This window comes from Danio rerio, chromosome 2 (genome assembly GCF_052040795.2).
Source record: "Danio rerio strain M-AB ecotype USA chromosome 2, GRCz13ab, whole genome shotgun sequence".
Classification (NCBI taxonomy): domain Eukaryota; kingdom Metazoa; phylum Chordata; class Actinopteri; order Cypriniformes; family Danionidae; genus Danio; species Danio rerio.
Genome location: NC_141022.1, coordinates 26,875,316 through 26,893,759, shown reverse-complemented (window position 1 = coordinate 26,893,759; position 18,444 = coordinate 26,875,316). Strand labels below are relative to the sequence as shown.

Sequence of the window (18,444 nt, the reverse complement as noted above, 5' to 3'; positions counted from 1 at the left end):
AAATCATTATTACATGTGGCTTTTGTTCATCGTTGTTGTTATTATTAATATAGTGTATTAATTTTAACAAAATTAACATTTTGGATTAATAACGCATTATTAAAAGTTGAAGTATGATTATAAATGCTGTACAAGTGTTGTTTATTATTAGTTAATTTTAATAAATATACTAAGGTTATATTATTATAGCTGTCTTCAAAAGATCAGATATAGACATTGTCACTTTTCTGCCTTACAAAAGCAAAAGACCTTAACTCGCTAGAGTGTTGAATTGAGAAAAATGACTTCAAAGATTTTTTTGTTGCCCATACAAATTAGTAAAAGACAGGACATTGGAAAATGTTTAAGTAATGACATTTATCTACATGAAAAAACCCTTAAGCTCAAACTTGACCTTTAACCCCTATTTTGAAGTTGCTGTCCTCTGCCTTTGTAAAAGGGACTTTGATTGTATCCATAAATGTATACATGTATATATCTATGGATTGTATCAAAGAGCATAGATCCTGGAAATTGTGTTGTTCCCACAATTTCTCACCACATAAATGCATCTTATGGAACAACTCTGATATTAGAATTAGAAATAAATGTATTTTTCTATCCACGTGGTTTAACAAAATATAATTGGTATTCTCTCACTTTTTGATAAGTCTGGCAACTTCTAGTCTTATGAACAATTTATGTCCAATAATAATTTTCCATTACCTTTTAAAGAATTTAATGCTGTGCAAAAAGCAATTTCTGTAGCCCTAATTCAACTTATAAAATCTCATTTAATGTTTAATGAAAATGTTATTAAAGAACCAGAGCTGATCTTAAATGGAGTTAGTATATTTGACAAAAAATTTAATAATAAATATATTCAACAAATCTTTCAAATTAAAAAGTATAATGTTCCTAAGGGCAAATTTTACTGCATCCTTCATTGACCTAATAGACTGGAAAAAAGCCTGGCTATTACCTCATAAGTGCTGCATTCCCAATAAAACAAAAGAGGGTCATTTTAAAATTCTTTATAAAATATATCCAGTGAATAGTACTTTGGCAAAGTTTTTGGAGATTTATAGTTCATGCATATTTTGTAAAAGTGAAGACGAAACGCTGATTGACATATTTTTTCATTGTGAAAACACAAAAAGCTTTTGTTATAGCTTATATCTCCATATGGTTAAATACATTGCTTCTTCCAGACACTTACAACTTCAAGATATTATTTGTTACTATGAAGGTAAAACTGATATATCAGAGAACTACATTATTAACTTTTTTATTTTGTATGCAAAATATTTTATTCACAAACAAAAATTCTCCAATTCGCAGACTTCTTTTCACATTTTTTAATTGAAATTTATGCTTTTATTAAATCTCTTAGACTAATTATTAACAAGAAAAGTGATAGATTCTTGGATTATTAAGATAAATATTTTGGAAATATCACGGATACGTGAGTCCTTGCTTCCTCTTGCTGTATCTGTGTTTTGTATGTATCTTTGTTTAATTGTTTTATTTTTTTATTATTTTTTCTCTCTCTTTGGTTTCTCTTTTAATAAATTTTTTATATGTTTATATTATTTATCCTGATCTGTTATTATCATTGTTTTGTGTAAAATTGGATTTTGTATGTTTGTTATTGAAGTCAATAAAAAAAATAATAAATTAATTAATTAATAATAATAAATAAATAAATAAATAAATCAAAGAGCTTAGATCCACCAAGAGGTGACACTCTGTTGCTACGTCGGCCATTTGGAAAATGAAATTCCAATAGAACAACAGCACGGATGACTTGTTAGACAGAGTGAATCAAAATATTGAGTTAAATATGAGTTAATATATGATATATTCATACACCCCCATTGAAAGCAACATTTGAAACAATATCTCAATAAAAAGAAAAACAATTTCCAAAATGCAGACAAGACTACGTTTAAAGGGACTTTAATTGTAAGCAAAAAGTGAGCAGTCGTGCCAAGGCAAAAAGCAGTAACGTCCACATGACCAATATTACAGCCATATTTAATGCTATCATGTGCTTTGGCTGCATTTGCAAATAACTTCCAAAATATAATACATAATATATAATTAGTTAGTGTAGTTTGAAATTAATTGTTTACAGTATTGGAATTTTTGTGTTTGTACATTGTAATACTTGCACTGCATTGTTAAACTACATTTGCATTGATTTAGACTTAATTTCATGACCTAGTTATCTGTATATCAGCGGTTACCAGACTGTATATCAGCGGTTCCTAAACTTTTTCAGTGTTGGATACTTCTTCCTTTTGCATTCTCTCTTGTACTTCTACTGCAGTCACTTTTCCCATTAGGTGCAATATTTGCAATTTAGATTTTTTGAAAATCCATTGAATTATTTACCTTTATGGATTTTTTTAAATAAATAATTTCTCAAATAAAAATATTAATAAGAAAAATATGCAAGTCTAGTAAAATTAGGTTTTCCATGTAACAACTAAAACCGCCAGTAGGTGGCAGTAAGACACTGTCTTAAGACATTTGTTCAGTAACAAAGCAACGGTTGTGTTTATGAATAGGTCAATGAATCGACTCTCTCACGATTCAAAAACGATTTAGAAACGACTAGACCGATGATGTGAACGCCAGCAGGTTGAAATGATGATCATAATTGTGGATTAAACATCTCTGTCCACATTAATTGCAGTGGATTTTATTGGGTTACAAGAAAAGGTAGGAAATGGTTTTAACTGCAAACTGTTCTGATTTCATGCTGAATGCTAACACTGTCAGGGCATTCAGTCAACTAACCTTGTGCTAATAGTCAATATACTGTAGTCCCCGACTGCACTGAGTGAAAAATACAAATTATGAGGCAAAGTGGATTCAGTGGACAAAATAATTTAAGGCCATACTGCAAAAATGAGTAACTTACACCCTAATGATGGTTTTAACAAAACGTTACTAACGTTACAGATAAACCTCAACCACATTAGTGAGTTTAAAAAAAGAGTTTTTAGAGCAAAATAATTGTTTTGATTAAAATAAATTGTTTTCTTAAACGGTTAAAAACTTGCCTATTATTTATAAATTTATCATGTGAATACAAAAAGAAGACTCGAAAAAATGCATGACAAATTTGAATATGCTGAGCGATTTTATTGAAGCTCTCCATCAACACCCCCAAACCCCCCCCCCTCCACACACACACACACACACACACACACGCACACGAAAAAAGCCACTAAAATGATTGACTATTACTTTGTATTAAATTTTTTATGAAGTTTTAAACGGGACAATCACGTTGCAGCTTGGTTTTATTGGAATTTAGAATGTCACGTTTCATCAAGTTCTAAAGATGACGTTTTGCTGAACAGGCGCCATTACTCACAATCCACTGTAGTGTGAAGATATACGAAGACTTTCTTCGTCTTTACTGACAGTTATTTGTTCGTAGATTTGTGCTTTTCAAATTGTTAACTATTTACTCTTTAAAATGTTTACATTACTCGGAGTAATTGCTTTAGTCCTGCGGGGAAGGACAGAAAACAAACCCCATCGAGAAGAACCCGTGGAGAAAAACTCTCCACCCACGATGACCAGTGATGGTAAACCTCATACCGATGCTATAAGAACACCAAAGTCTGCATATAGGGCCCTACACTCGCTATCGTGGAAGTTTTTTATTATTAATTTTAAAACTTTATTTGTTAAGTTTTGTTAATCAGTTTTATAAAGTCTGTAACATACAGTCAATGTGTATCTAAAGTCGATTTAGTATATTTCTTCAGTTATTCTCCATATTTCCAAACTAGCACGTCAAGTTTCTGGACAAACTTTAAACATACTTAATTTTTACATATTATTTCTCTTTTAGGTCGAGATATTGATGATAGGACTGAACACCTGTCATCGGAGGAACCAAGCACCAGTGGTTGTCCAGTCCATGTTGACGACCACAGTGATGTCCTCCATTCTCCCATCACTGCACCGACCCTCCTAACTCCAGACCATGCTGCAGCTCAAAGTGTTGACGACGTCCCTACAGCCTGTGCCACGTCCGACTGTAGTGAGGATGATGTCCTTCAAGCTGCAGTGCCTTTGCTAGCTGACTTGTGTGCACGTGTTCTTCAGGACACTGAGCCACAGTCATGCCAGCAGCAGGATATGGAGAAAACTGTGACTGGTCAGTTTGTTCACTTCCACATTGAGTAATTCAATGAACATGCACAGATTAGACGGCAGTTTAACAGCAGTGTAATAATAAGTTTGTGAGAAAAATGGCAAAACCTAGAAGTGCTTTTCTGTTTTGTCAAGTGTGAATAATAACAGATTAAAACATTTGAATAAATGCCAGCCTGATTAAAATAATTAAAGAACTGGAAACACTTTACTTTAATGTTTGATTAGTTAATGTTATTTAATGTATTTGCTAACTAGAATTAAGAATGAAAATATCTTGAACAGCATTTGCTGTGAACAATGACAAATACTTACATTTCTTACCCATATTCAAAAAAGAGCAAGACAAACAGTTAGAAAAGACAATCAGCTAAAAATGATTGTACAAAATTAAGGAGCACTCTGAATATTTATTGATTTCCTTCATTGACAGAGATGTGTTTGTCAGTGCAATGTTTCAGTATTCAGAACACGACTGAGCATTTACATCCAGCAGTGTCACTTTTTCAGTGTATGTTTGTTTGACTGCGTTTTACATTTATAATGGTGGGCTGCAAGACCCCAAGTAATCACTTCAAAATGTACAGCTTGCAATAATATGGCAAATTAATCTTACAATTATCAAATGTGAATAAAACAATCCTTAGTTATTACATATTATTTCTCTTTTTAGGTCGAGAAATTGATGATTGGACTGAATACCTGTCATTGGAGGAACCAAGCACCAGTGGCTGTCCAGTCCATGTTGACGACCACAGTGTTGTCCTCTATTCTCCCGACTGCAGTGAGGATGATGTCCTTCAAGCTGCAGTGCCTTTGCTAGCTAACTTGTGTGCACGTGTTCTTCAGGACACTGAGCCACAGTCATGCCAGCTACAGAATTTGGAGAAAACAGTGATCGGTCAGTTTGCTAATTCACCATTAAGTAATTCAATGAACATGCACAGATTAGACGGCAGTTTAACAGCAGTGTAATAATAAGTTTGTGAGAAAAATGGCAAAACTTAAAAGTGCTTTTCTGTTTTGTCAATTGCGAATAATAACAAATTAAAACATTTGAATAAATGCCAGCCTGATTAAAATAATTAAAGAACTGGAAACACTTTACTTTAATGTTTGATTAGTTAATGTTATTTAATGTATTTGCTAACTAGAATTAAGAATGAAAATATCTTGAACAGCATTTGCTGTGAACAATGACAAATACTTACATTTCTTACCCATATTCAAAAAAGAGCAAGACAAACAGTTAGAAAAGACAATCAGCTAAAAATGATTGTACAAAATTAAGGAGCACTCTGAATATTTATTGATTTCCTTCATTGACAGAGATGTGTTTGTCAGTGCAATGTTTCAGTATTCAGAACACGACTGAGCATTTACATCCAGCAGTGTCACTTTTTCAGTGTATGTTTGTTTGACTGCGTTTTACATTTATAATGGTGGGCTGCGAGACCCCAAGTAGTCACTTCAAAATGTACAGCTTGCAATAATATGGCAAATTAATCTTACAATTATCAAATGTGAATAAAACAATCCTTAGTTATTACATATTATTTCTCTTTTTAGGTCGAGAAATTGATGATTGGACTCAATACCTGTCATCGGAGGAACCAAGCACCAGTGGCTGTCCAGTCCATGTTGACGACCAGAGTGTTGTCCTCTATTCTCCCGACTGTAGTGAGGATGATGTCCTTCAAGTTGCAGTGCCTTTGCTAGCTAACTTGTGTGCACATGTTCTTCGGGACACTGAGCCACAGTCATGCCAGCTACAGAATTTGGAGAAAACAGTGATCGGTCAGTTTGCTAATTCACCATTAAGTAATTCAATGAACATGCACAGATTAGACGGCAATTTAATATTAGTGTATCAATAAATGGTTTGATTAATTTACGCTTCAGTTAGGGAGAAATGTTTAAAATAGCTTCTTTTTTATGATTATTATTTTATTTAAGAAAATTAAACATTTAAAACTGATTTAATAAATGCCTGCTTAGTTTCAAAATTGGGAACACTTCACAATAATGTTCCAATAGTTCATGTTAGTTAATTTATTTATGAAATAAGAATTAAAAATACTTGCACAGCATCAACATTTACTAATGTATTATTAAAATCTAAGGTTATTTATTTAAAGAGATGGTCCACCAAAATTATAATCTTCTATCATTTATTCACTCTTGACTTGTTCCAAACCATGTTTTGCTGTTTTGTTGAACAGAAAAGAAGATATATTGAAGAATGTTGAAAGCCTGTAACCATTGACATCCATAGTAGAAAAAAAAAATACTATTAAAGTCAATGGTTACAGGTTTCAACATTCTCTGAAGCATCTTCTTTTCTGTTAAAAAAAACAAACAATAAAAAACTCTGAATTGTTTGGAATAAATCAAGGGTCAGTAAATGATGACGGAATTTACTACTGTATTTTCTGTACTACTGTACTACTATAGTTAAAGTATTATTATTAGCCCCTCTGAATTATTAGCCCCTCTGATTATTTGTTTTCCCAATTTCTGTTTAATAAAGAACAGATTTTTTTCAACACATTTCTAAACATAAAAGTTTGTTCTGTGGACTATCGAAAAAAAAGTAGCTTATAAGGGCTAATAATTTTGTCCTTAAAATGGTGTTTAAAAAATTTAAAACTGCTTTTATTGTAGCCAAAATAAAACAAATAAGACTTTCTCTAGAAGAAAAAATATTATCAGACATACTGTGAAAATTTCCTTGCTCTGTTAAACATAATTTGGGAAATATTTAAAAAAGAAAAAAAATCAAAGGGGGGCTTATAATTCTGACTTCAGAATTCTGACATTTTGGGGCTACAACACCCCAAATACTCACTTCAAAATGTACAGCACACTTTAACATGGCTAATTAACATTTCATTAAAAAAAGTTAAATAAAACAATCCTTAGTTATTACATATTTTTCTCTTTTTAGGTCGAGATATTGATGATAGGACTGAATACCTGTTATCGGAGGAACTAAGCACCAGTGGTTGTCCAGTCCGTGTTGACGACCACAGTGATGTCCTCCAATCTCCCAGCACTGAACTGACCCTCCAAACTCCAGACCATGCTGCAGCTCAAAGTGTTGACGACGTCCCTACAGCCTGTGCCACGTCCAACTGTAGTGAGGATGATGTCCTTCAAGCTGCAGTGCCATCAGTTCCTCAGGAGAAGGAGAAAACAATTTTCGGTAAGTTTGCTACCTTGACACTCATTCAGTAATTCAGTGAACATTTACAGGTTTACTTCAATTTAGTAGGGTGTAAGGATAAATAGTTCTGTTCAATTTTATTACAGTTTGAAATAAAAAAACAAGCAAAACTTAAAAAATGCTTGTTAATTTTTTTTTACCATTTATTACTATTACAAACATAAAAGTTAGAGGACTAATAATGTGACAAAAAGTGAATTCTACATATATCAATATACAAATAAATTAGAATATATATTAGGATTTTTCAGTCATTAAAAAAAATGGACAAAAATTATTAAACCTTTGCTGCATGAATAAAAATAAAACTAAAAACTCTGCCAAATGTTATCTGACAGAAGAAAACACCAGTAACATTTACGTTTATAATGAAACATTTTTCACCTTTATTCAGAAAATGCTGAATTCTGGAACACTGTGAATATTTGTGAAGTTGTTGTACTCACTCTTGTTCATTCATGCACACAGATGTGTTTGTCAGTGCAGTGTTGCAGCAGAGCACTACTGAGCATTTACATCCAGCAGTGTCACTTTTCCCCTCAAATGTCTTTTTGTCCATATTTTGTACACACTGACTGAACTTAAAGTCCTGTACCGAAATGGTTAGGTGCGAATAGTTAGACCCCTACAGTTTAGTGGGCTGTGCTTCAGACTGACTTCAATATACAGATTGTTTAAATGTTGTTGATAACTAATATTCAGCTAATTTGTCTTTAGAAAATAAAAAGTAGCTCTTAATTGGATTTAGTAGTAGTAAGTGCTGTCACATTTTATTCCCTCATCTCTGATTTCTCTTTAACAGTCATCAATTCACGCCAATATGAAGTTGGTGATGAGCTCGGTGAAGGAGGTTTTGGAACCGTCTATGCAGCGACTCGTTTGGATGATGGACTTCAGGTATGGATCTGAACAGCAATATTAATCTAGCCAATCATTTTTGTCCTGTTATTCTGGTCTCACCATTGCCTTTGCTCATAATTCTAACACATCCACTCTTTTGTTTTGTTGATCAGGTTGCAGTGAAATACTGCTCGATGTTCGACACAACGTTCATCCGCATTGTAAGAAAACTGTGCTCTCTGTTTCTCCTCTGTTCCACAATTTTACATTTCAAACACGTCATGCTAACATTAAAGGATGAGTTCACCCATAAATAAAGTTATGTTATTAATTACTTTCCCTCATGTCAGTCCAACCCCCCGAGACCTTTATTCATCTTCAGAACACAAGTTTAAATATTTTAGATTAAATCCTAGATCAACTCTACATACAAAGCTTCAAGAACACTTTTAAGACTAAAAAAACAAAGGTTTTGGTTCCTTTTCTGGACTTTGAGCATCTCATTGCTATTGATGAAGGATGAGGGATTTGTGTTGCTAAGATGAAAGAAGCTCTCAGTGTATTGAAACAACATGACGGTTTTTAATAACTTAATTGGGTGAATTAATTCTTTAATCACAGACAGCAAATGATATTTTAGTAGACAATCATCTGTTTTCAATTCTTTTACCACTGATTCATCATAAAAACCTTCTTTCTTCTAGGATGGTTTTGCTCAACCACTTCCAATAGAAATTGTTCTTCAAACCCTTGTGAATCAAGGCCCAAGGGTTCCTGAAATTATTGAGCTTCTGGACTGGAAGGTGGAACGTGACTTCTACTGCATGGTTCTGGAACGGCCCATACCCTGTCAGCCCTTGAACAATTTCATAGAAAGCTATGTTGGGCCCATTGATGAAGATGACATACGGTTCATCATGAAACAGGTCGTATTCGCAGCTCAAACTTGCTGCCAAAGAAAAGTGTTACACCGAGATATCAAGCTGGAGAACCTTCTGATCAACCCGGACACCCTTGAGGTCAAATTGATTGACTTCGGGTGCGGGGATATCCTCGAAGATGAGGCTTACACAGACTATTCTGGTACGTATAATCCCTTTAAACTGTGGTGATGACTTGAGCTCTCATGAAGTAATTCACTGTTGTGAATCAACAGAATTCTTGCTTAGTAATGAATATTCAATTAAACATGCCTTGTTAACTGAAACAAAATCTCTTTCCTCCAGGCACAGCGGAGTATTGTCCTCCTGAGTTTCTGGAGACTGGCAAATACCACGGAGAACCAGCGACAGTGTGGTCTCTCGGAATAGTCTTGTTTGTAATGCTTTTCTGGAAGTTTCCAACAAGACGAGAACTGAATACGATCATGAATAAAGACATAGAAGGCCTGTCAGAAGGTGAGATCTTCATTTCAGCACAGAACAGTTGTAATTTGAATTACCAAAAAATAAATTTCAAGGTGATCATGTCTCTCTCTTCTTTCTGCACAGAATGCTGCGATTTTATGCGCTGTTGTCTCAAGATAGACCCCAGAGAGCGGATTAAACTGGAGCGACTCAACCGCCACAGCTGGATTAAGGTAAATACATGTTAATGAGTTTAATATTTTTGATTTGATAGGTTAGTAGACAATACGCATTAGATTTACAGTTTTATGTAAAGTTGTATAGTCAGTCCTAATACACTATTTTATATTCATTCTTCATGTTCTTTAATGTCCACTTTCTTTACTTTAGGCATGTTGCCTATATTTGTTTTATGCAGGTTGTGTGATGACACTAAATATGATTTCTGTTTCTGTTTCAGACCAACGAAGAGAAGAAGAGCAGCGAAATAATGGGTCAGTTTGGTAGTTAACCCAGCACACGCATGCACACACACACTTTTATGGCAATGTCTTTATTAATGTCAATATTTAATCAGCACTCAAATGTTTTATGTGTTTTGTTTAATAATAGATGATAAATAGCACAACGGTTTTTCCACATTCAACAAGATTTCATTGTTCATTTGTTTATGTGTGTGCGTTGAATATGTATATTTTACATGAAGCATAAATATTTCTATAACTACTACAGTTCATTTAAACTGTCCTGTTTTGTGTGAATTTAAGTACAAATATTGAGTGCGTATATGAATCAGACAATAGTCTTGGATTAAATAAACTCTCTACTGATTGACATTATATATCAACATCTTTAATTTTTCTTTTGACAGTCATCAACTCATCCTCTTATGAACTTGGCGTTCTGCTGGGTAAAGGAGGCTTTGGACTTGTTCAAGCTGCAACCCGACTAGAGGATGGCCTTCAGGTATCATCAATTTTCATCAATTATTATCTAGATCACCGCTTTAAATCAGAGTATCAGATAAAAAATAATAGATAGATATGTGATTCTTATTTTTGGGCTAAATTAAACTGCTTCTTTGTTAATTTGTTCAGTGTTAATGACTGAAAATCAGCCTGATCTCAAGAGAAAACTGAACTATTTTACCTTTTGTCTAATTGGTATGAATTTATGAGTTCATTCATATGAAAAATGTGATTTTTAAAAGGATGCGTGGCACCAAACTCCAGCCCTAAACCCAAATGTCAACCTGGATAAGCAAATCACAAGAATGAGATTGTACAAATTCATACGAATCAGCCACTAAATCAAAAAGTGACAAATTGCCATGAGATAGCATTGGACAAATGTGAACTCTGAACACAATAATTGTGTATAATTCTATAACACATGCTTTCTTTGTTCTGTTGAGCAGGTGGCAATTAAAACTGCCTACACCGAGAACGTCAAGTTCATCGACATTGTAAGTATGCTGTGCTCTTCAACTCTCATTCACTGTTTCACTTTAAGTATCTATAAATCACTAGACAAACTGTAATTGTCATCATGTTTTACACAATATCCATCCAATCATCATAACAAATATATTTCTTCCAGGACGGCTATCCGGAATCACTTCCAATGGAGGTTGCTCTTTTAGTTCTTGCAAACCAAGAGCCCGCAATACAGGAAATAATTAAGCTTTTGGACTGGCGCGTGGATGAGGACGAATACATCATGGTCCTAGAGCGGCCCATGCCCTCTGAAGAGCTGCTCTCCTTTCTCCTGCGCCAAGAGTCGATCATCGATGAGGATGGGGCACGGTTGATCATGTGGCAGGTAATATTTGCAGCTCAAACGTGCTGCAGACGCAAAGTCTTTCATCGCGATATCAAGATGGAGAACATCCTGATCAACCCGGACACCCTCGAAATCAAATTGATCGACTTTGGATGCGGGGAAATCCTCACCGATGCTCCTTACACAAGTTTTGCTGGTATGTATGATCCCTTAAACTGTGAAGTGAGTCTCAAACTGTAGTGATGAGTTCACAATAGACTCTGAGTGAGTCAAGCTCTCACATAGCATCATAGAATGGAGTCCACTAATCGATTAATACTGTCGATCTGGTGACTAATGACTAATGGTTAAAACCTCTCTCATTCAGGCACAGATGACTATGTCCCACCTGAGTATCGGATAACTGGCGAGTACCACGGTAAAACAACGACAGTGTGGTCTCTTGGGCTACTCCTTTATGTGATGATGTGTGGAGATTTTCCAAATCGACACGACCTGCAAATGATCAGACGTAACATCTGGACCAAAGATCACTTGACAAAAGGTAAAATCTCTATTTGGGTCAAGGAAAGAGGTCAATCTGAATAATACAAACTATTATTTATTAATTAAGTTGTGCAGTAAATCTGAGCTCTCTCTCTTCTTTCTGCACAGAATGCTGTGATTTGATCCGCTGCTGTCTCCAGATCGAGCCAGAGCAGCGAATTGAACTTGAGAAACTGAGTCTCCATGACTGGTTTAGGGTATTATTTACATTCTGAACATTCTTTAATATTTGCACTCTTTTTTATCTTCCTAAATTTTCATAATTGTTTAAAAATCTTTTTTAGATGTTCTTTGGTTAATAATGCATTAAATAGCAGACCTCAATTTTGTTTTTGTTTCAGCCTGAAGACGTGGAAAGACCTGCACCCGAGAACCGCATTGTCCATCAGCAGTCAGAGGATCCCTCATTTTTTAATATTCCCTTCTTTTTACTTGTTAGTTTTTTCTTTAGATATTATTGTATATTTTAGTATGACTGATGATAGTAGTTAAAAAAAACATAAACACTTAAAAAAGGAAGTTGTAGCCAGCCATGACAGCAACCCTGTGCCACCTCAAGACCAGAAATCTTCAAGACCCCAGACTGATTCATCCGACTGATTCATCAGCTGTTACGGCATCCCCATTTTCTATTGTATTTTTTATTAATTTATTTTATCAATAAATATTTTGTTATTTTGTGGAAATACTAATGGTAGTTGTGCAATAAAAAATAAAAACATTGTTCGGCGACCATGTAAGCAACCCAGTGCCGAATGAAGAAATGCTATGTGAAACACACCATAGTGATGTGCAGAGCTCTCAACCACTGCAAGACGAATGCACAATATGCACATCAACCATGTACATGGTACATGCTGAACTGTACATACAAATTACCGACATTTTTTAAATATAAAGTGAACAGGAAGTGTTTGTGGAACAACAGTGTTGCGACGGAACATAAAAGATCTTTGCCAGGGAACGCAAAACTATTGCGAGGGAAAACAAAACCCTGGGAGGTAACGCAAAAACTTAAAAATAGATATTTACCTCATTTTCCTCCCACTGAGTTTTTTTTCCCCACCATCATGTCCCTTCTGGGTCTCAGTAAAATAGAAGGTACCAAACTGTATGTTTAATGTTCACTGTAATGTGATGTTTACTGTTGTATTGTATGTACATTTTCTTTTTGTTTAATAAAAAATATTGCACTCAGAAATGGCATCTCCATTTTTTTCATTTCACTTCTTTTTTTACTACTTTCGTCTTGAACTTTACAAAATTACTAATGACAGTAATGCTATAAAAATAAATAAAATAATAAAAGAAAAAAAAGTTGTACGATGGCCATAATAGTAACCCAGTGCTAAGTTAAATTCGTCATTGTTTTAAATGTATACATTATATTAATTATTTTATTGTATATATTATTTAGAAATAATATATTAAATTAAAGCATATATTAGTGGTGCACGGCATTTACCCACCAGTCAACCTCAAACAATTTACCCAACAAGTTTCTTTTAATTCACCCAACTTTTAATTTCAGCATTAGTACAGTCCGCTAAATCAATAAGCTGACAATAAGACCTTGAAAATAGTGCCTTTTCAAAAATTTTATTCAGAAGAAAATTCTCCCTTACCAACTTCGATGGTAGGCAGAGAAAATATAGAAATAAAGAAACAGCTTTGGTTTGAAAATAACAGAAAAGATGTGAAGGTGGCAGATCTAATTCAGAAGAAAACATTGCATTGGTGCAGAATATACAATCCTTAAACAAATCTCTGAAATATAGTAAACCTACAGTATCTCTTGCCACACCATAAAGCATGGTCAGTGACTGATAGAGGAAACAAGTAATTCATGGATAGTGGCATTAATGAAGAGGCGGATTTAGCTTAAAACGGGACCTAAATTGAGACCAAATCCTAAGTGTTGATAAGACAATTACATTATCTGTAAACTTGGAGCCATTAATAGGTAAAGCGGCAGTAAGTAAGGCCTGTAAAGGAGTGGGAAGACATGATTTTGCCTCTAATTTGCATCTGGAAGCATTAGATGAGTTAAACCAAAACATAATCTTATGAATGTTAGCTGACCAGAAGTAAAACTTAAAGTTGGGAAGAGATAACCCCACACAGTTTACAATTTTCAAGTAATAGTTTAAGAATACTAAGAATACTTTACCATGCCACAGAAAGGGTGTAACAATTTGGTCAATAGACTTAAAAAAGCTATTTGGCAAAAACAATGGAATACGCTAAAATAAAAATAATAATTTAGGGAGATTTATTCTTTTTTTTTCATCATAATTTATTCATTTTGACTGTGTTAATTCTTACAATTAAGGAAGAAATGAAGATTGTGCCACCTTTGGGGTCAGATTTAGATTGAGCCAAAAAAGGAGAATAATTAGTGGAGAAGAGAGATGAAAGAGATCTGGTTTTAAACATCTTGGGATAAATGTTACCAGATTTACACAGCCTAAATGAAACATTAGAGTCTTTAAGTTGCAATGCCAAAGAATTAAAAGGGTAACTCTCACTCTTCTGAAAATTAATTTTACAACCAGAACATGAGCAAATTTTGTTAAGAAAGGAAATGATAGAAGAAATGGCAGTGATCGGGTTACAGACATAATACCAAAAGTCATCGGCATAAAGTGATAATTCAGTTGCAATATCAGAACGGGAGATTCCTTCAAATGAAACAGATGAACGTCAGGCAATTGACAGTGGCTCAACAGCCAGGGCAAATATTAGAGAGGAGAGTGGGCATCCCTGCTGTGTACCCCGGCTTAATTTAAAGTATTGTGAATGCATACCATCTGTGGGTATGCTGGCCTGGGGTGAGCATATAAGAGATGAATCCATAAAATAAAATTATTCACAAGCCCAATTTTTTTAAATACAGCAAAGAGATAAGACCATTCATCTAAAAGATGCTTTTTCAGCATCAAGAGCAATTACAACCTCAGTGACAACAGAGAAATGGTAGGAATATATATATATAAAAGAGTATGAACATTAAAGAACACATGTCTCCTATACATAAAACCTTTTTGCAATTCAGATATACATATGGAAGTATCTTTACAACATGAATAGCCAACATTTTAGCATCAGCATTTATTAATGAAAAGGGCCTATAGGAGTTACAAGAGGTGGGATCTTTTTCCTTTTTAAAAAGTAATACTATGAAAGCTTGAGTCATCGTTTAAGACAAGAAGCCACGTTTTAATGACACTACAAAAATAGTTATAAACGCATAGAATTTAGGAAGGTGAGTGGGTTATGGTCACAATCTACAACAATCGGATGACAGTTTGACAAATAACTCTCGAAATGTTGAATAGCAAGAACCATTGCTAAAGCCTCTTTTTCAATAGCAGAATACATCCGTGGTGCAGATGTAAACCTCTTTCAAAAGTAACAAACTGTGTATTCCACTTTATCAGCAACCCTTTGCTGCAGAACAGCTCCTGCATCGCTTGCATCCACCGCTAGACTAAATGGCTTCAAATGAACAGAGACAGCCAACACTGGAGCTGAAATCAGTAAGGATTTAATATTCTCAAATGCATACTGGCATGCATCGGACCACTCAAACTCAATCGTCAGACTTAGGTGGTCAGTTAAAAGAGAAACAACCATGACAAATTTCATACAAAACGAATGGTAGTTACCTACCTTACCTAAAAAACAACATATTTGCTTATGAGGAAAAATCACAAAAAACCCATAACCTTAGCAGCAAGTGGGCACACTTCACCACCACCAGTTACTTTACCCAAATAGACAAGAGCGGCTTTACCAAATTCCCATTTGGCCAAGTTCAAAGTAAGCTTAGCCTCTGCCAGTTAAATTATGTGTTCCAGCCATGTGGAGCTGTATAAAACCACATCATCCAAGTACGCTTCGGGATTGGGAACACCAGCCAACACTGTGAAAAGATCTTGGAGCATTTTTCATCCTGAACACCATCACCCTATAATTAAGAGAAAAGCATCCAGGGTGATAAATGCTGATATTTCTTTTGCACGTTCAGTTAACGCCACCCACCAGTATCTCTTAAACAGGTCGACTTTTGAAACGTACACAGAACCTACACAATCCACACAATCATCTATTCTTGGCAAAGGATAGAAGTCATTATTGTTCCAGCATTTACCAGTCGATAATCTGTGCAAAATCTAAATGTGCCATGAGATTTTTCTACCAGCAAGCACGGCAAACTCCACAGACTGTTAATGGACTCAGCGATGTGATTTCCCAACATCTAATCAACTTCCTTTTGTAAAAATGACCATTTAAGTGGATTAACACAATATAAATGTTGCTTTATCGCCTGAAATCAACATCAATATCATGCTCAATAATTGACATTATATCAGAAATGTCACTGAACAACATCGGAAAACTTCTCACTAATCCAATGACGTCAGTTTTCTTGGTAGCTGGCTCGTCAAAGTTGTGAGCATCTTAGAATTGCTTAACCTACCCTCAACTGTATGTCGCTGTTACGTAAAGAGGCATAACCTGTTGGTGGTACGGAAGGAACATTTTGCCAGTAATAATGTCCTCACCTCTTTAATTAATAAAAAAAACAAATAAATAAATAAAACACCTTACGGTAAGAATGTAATAAAGGAAAAACTTGCTCTTAATTATTGTTCATAATCTGATTCGTACATGCAATAAACCTGCACTGCACCGACAATTTAGATGCAAGTTACTGACTTAGACCAGTAATATACTTTTTATAGCTATAATATTAGGCTATGCACACTTTCGCTATTACTGACTTTATTAATGAAGGTTAGCAACAACACTGTTTATTTACGCAGACACGGATCGTGGCTTCAGTGCCAAACGAGTGGTTTAAATTATATTTTATTCTCCTTATTTCTTTCTGTTTTTTTCTAAATAACATAAATGTTTAAAGTTTTAGGAAAATATGTCAAACTATGCCTACACCAGCAAGCAAACCCACTTTTTATATAACAGGTAAATAAGTCATAACCGAGTCATCATGCTTCATTTTCACACCAATATCAGCGTTAGGAAAAAGGTAAATGTTACAATTTAATGTCATCTAAAAAATAGTAGCTAAATGTGTTACTTAGTTACATTTTAAGGCATTGGTGTAGCAAAACAGAGATGTCCGGAGTGCCTGTTTTGTCTTGTAGGTTTGTTTTGTTTAGGTTGTCCACGTGTATTTATTATGGTCACATGTTATGACGGTACTCAGCTGTTTTGATTCAGCTCAGCTCGCCAGTTGAAGTTTATTATCGTGTCCTATCGGGGCAACGCTTCTATGTTTCCTTCTCATTTCGTTGCGTTTGCTCATGTGTGTCTGTCTGTGCTCAAGACTGTGTGCAGGTCCTTCTCAGTATTTATAATCACGTGACAAGAGAACTCTCTACCCTACATTATCATGCAGGATACCTGCAGCGCAAGTGAGAGGTTGATCTGTGGCATCCACTTACTTACTACCACTATAAACTTGACCTCACAGGCCGATCATCTTTAAACTCAAGTCATTTTTTTAAGTGTTCCAACTTGAGACTGCTGCTGCATAATGGGATGTTTCTTTACACAACTGTAAAAGTGCGCTTTAGAGATGTCAAAATGAAAGCAAATATTTTTAAGGGTTCTGCGTTTTATCAATTTTATAGCTTAGTTTTAATATTATTGATGAAAATGATATAATGATATGATATGAAATGATATTATAATATTAACTATAGTGTAGACTATTGTAGGACTGTGCAGTGTCTAACTAAACATTTTTTTAGGTTACTCCTAATATTTATCCTAACTGAAAAACTAAAGTGAAAGTGACTGTCAGTTGTGTCACTGCTAAAATTAATTTAACAGAAAACTTTTTCTGAGTTTTTCCCTTTAAAGCTCAAGAGAGTTGTATTTAAAGAATTAGTTAACCAAAACATGTAATGAATTAGGCGGCTGGACCTTCATGCCATCTACTAGTCCAGCCTCCGCCGCCACGTGTACACTTTAAAGGCTATAAACGGTGCACCTGAACTTACACGGAAAACCAGCTCTCTGGACTATTGCTTTAATTTCACATTTTTCATACTTTATTGTATTTTCATATTAAAAAATGTTATAATAAAAGATTAGTAATTAATGACAGAATGAATTTTCAGTTTTGAGTAAACAAAACCACTGCAACTGCAACACCGGCGGTCTTCCCACTGCAGTTATAAAAACTTTCACTGTCACAGCCCTGTATAAACATGTACGAAACTGTGAAAAATATTCAGGAACAGTGGTGCTTTTTAAATCAGAGAGTCACTTGTCTTTCAATACAGCTAAAGGACAGCAAAAAGTGTGCCCAAAAAAGTTCTCCCCCAGTGATTCTTGTATCACCTCTCGTGAAGCGAAAAGCAACCACAGAATTTCTTCCTCTCTCAAGCTCAAAAGAGTATGTGAGAATTTATAGACCTTATCTGTCTGATGAAACCTCTCTAAAGCACCTTGACTCTCTGGATGATAAGCAGTGGAGATGTTATGTTTAATGGCGAGTCGTTTAAGCTCTTG

The 18,444-nt window shown here is 34.7% G+C and overlaps 2 protein-coding genes across 3 annotated transcripts in view; one reads left to right on the top strand and one right to left on the bottom strand.

Annotated features, from left to right (window-relative positions):
* The window catches only part of csrnp1a (cysteine-serine-rich nuclear protein 1a), an 811,199-nt gene that overhangs the window by 571,001 nt on the left and 221,754 nt on the right, over window positions 1-18,444 (bottom strand). The gene's annotated exons all lie outside the window — the stretch shown is intronic.
* On the top strand, window positions 1,931-13,099 carry LOC137487392 (uncharacterized). Of its 2 annotated transcripts, NM_001441666.1 has the most exon segments (17): window positions 3,290-3,584; window positions 3,854-4,162; window positions 4,832-5,059; window positions 5,728-5,955; window positions 7,106-7,363; window positions 8,187-8,281; window positions 8,398-8,445; window positions 8,929-9,307; window positions 9,451-9,621; window positions 9,715-9,803; window positions 10,031-10,064; window positions 10,442-10,536; window positions 10,988-11,035; window positions 11,170-11,548; window positions 11,720-11,896; window positions 12,007-12,095; window positions 12,240-13,099. In NM_001441666.1, coding segments are annotated over 17 exon segments (2,868 nt in total). In that variant the 5' UTR covers window positions 3,290-3,472; the 3' UTR covers window positions 12,369-13,099.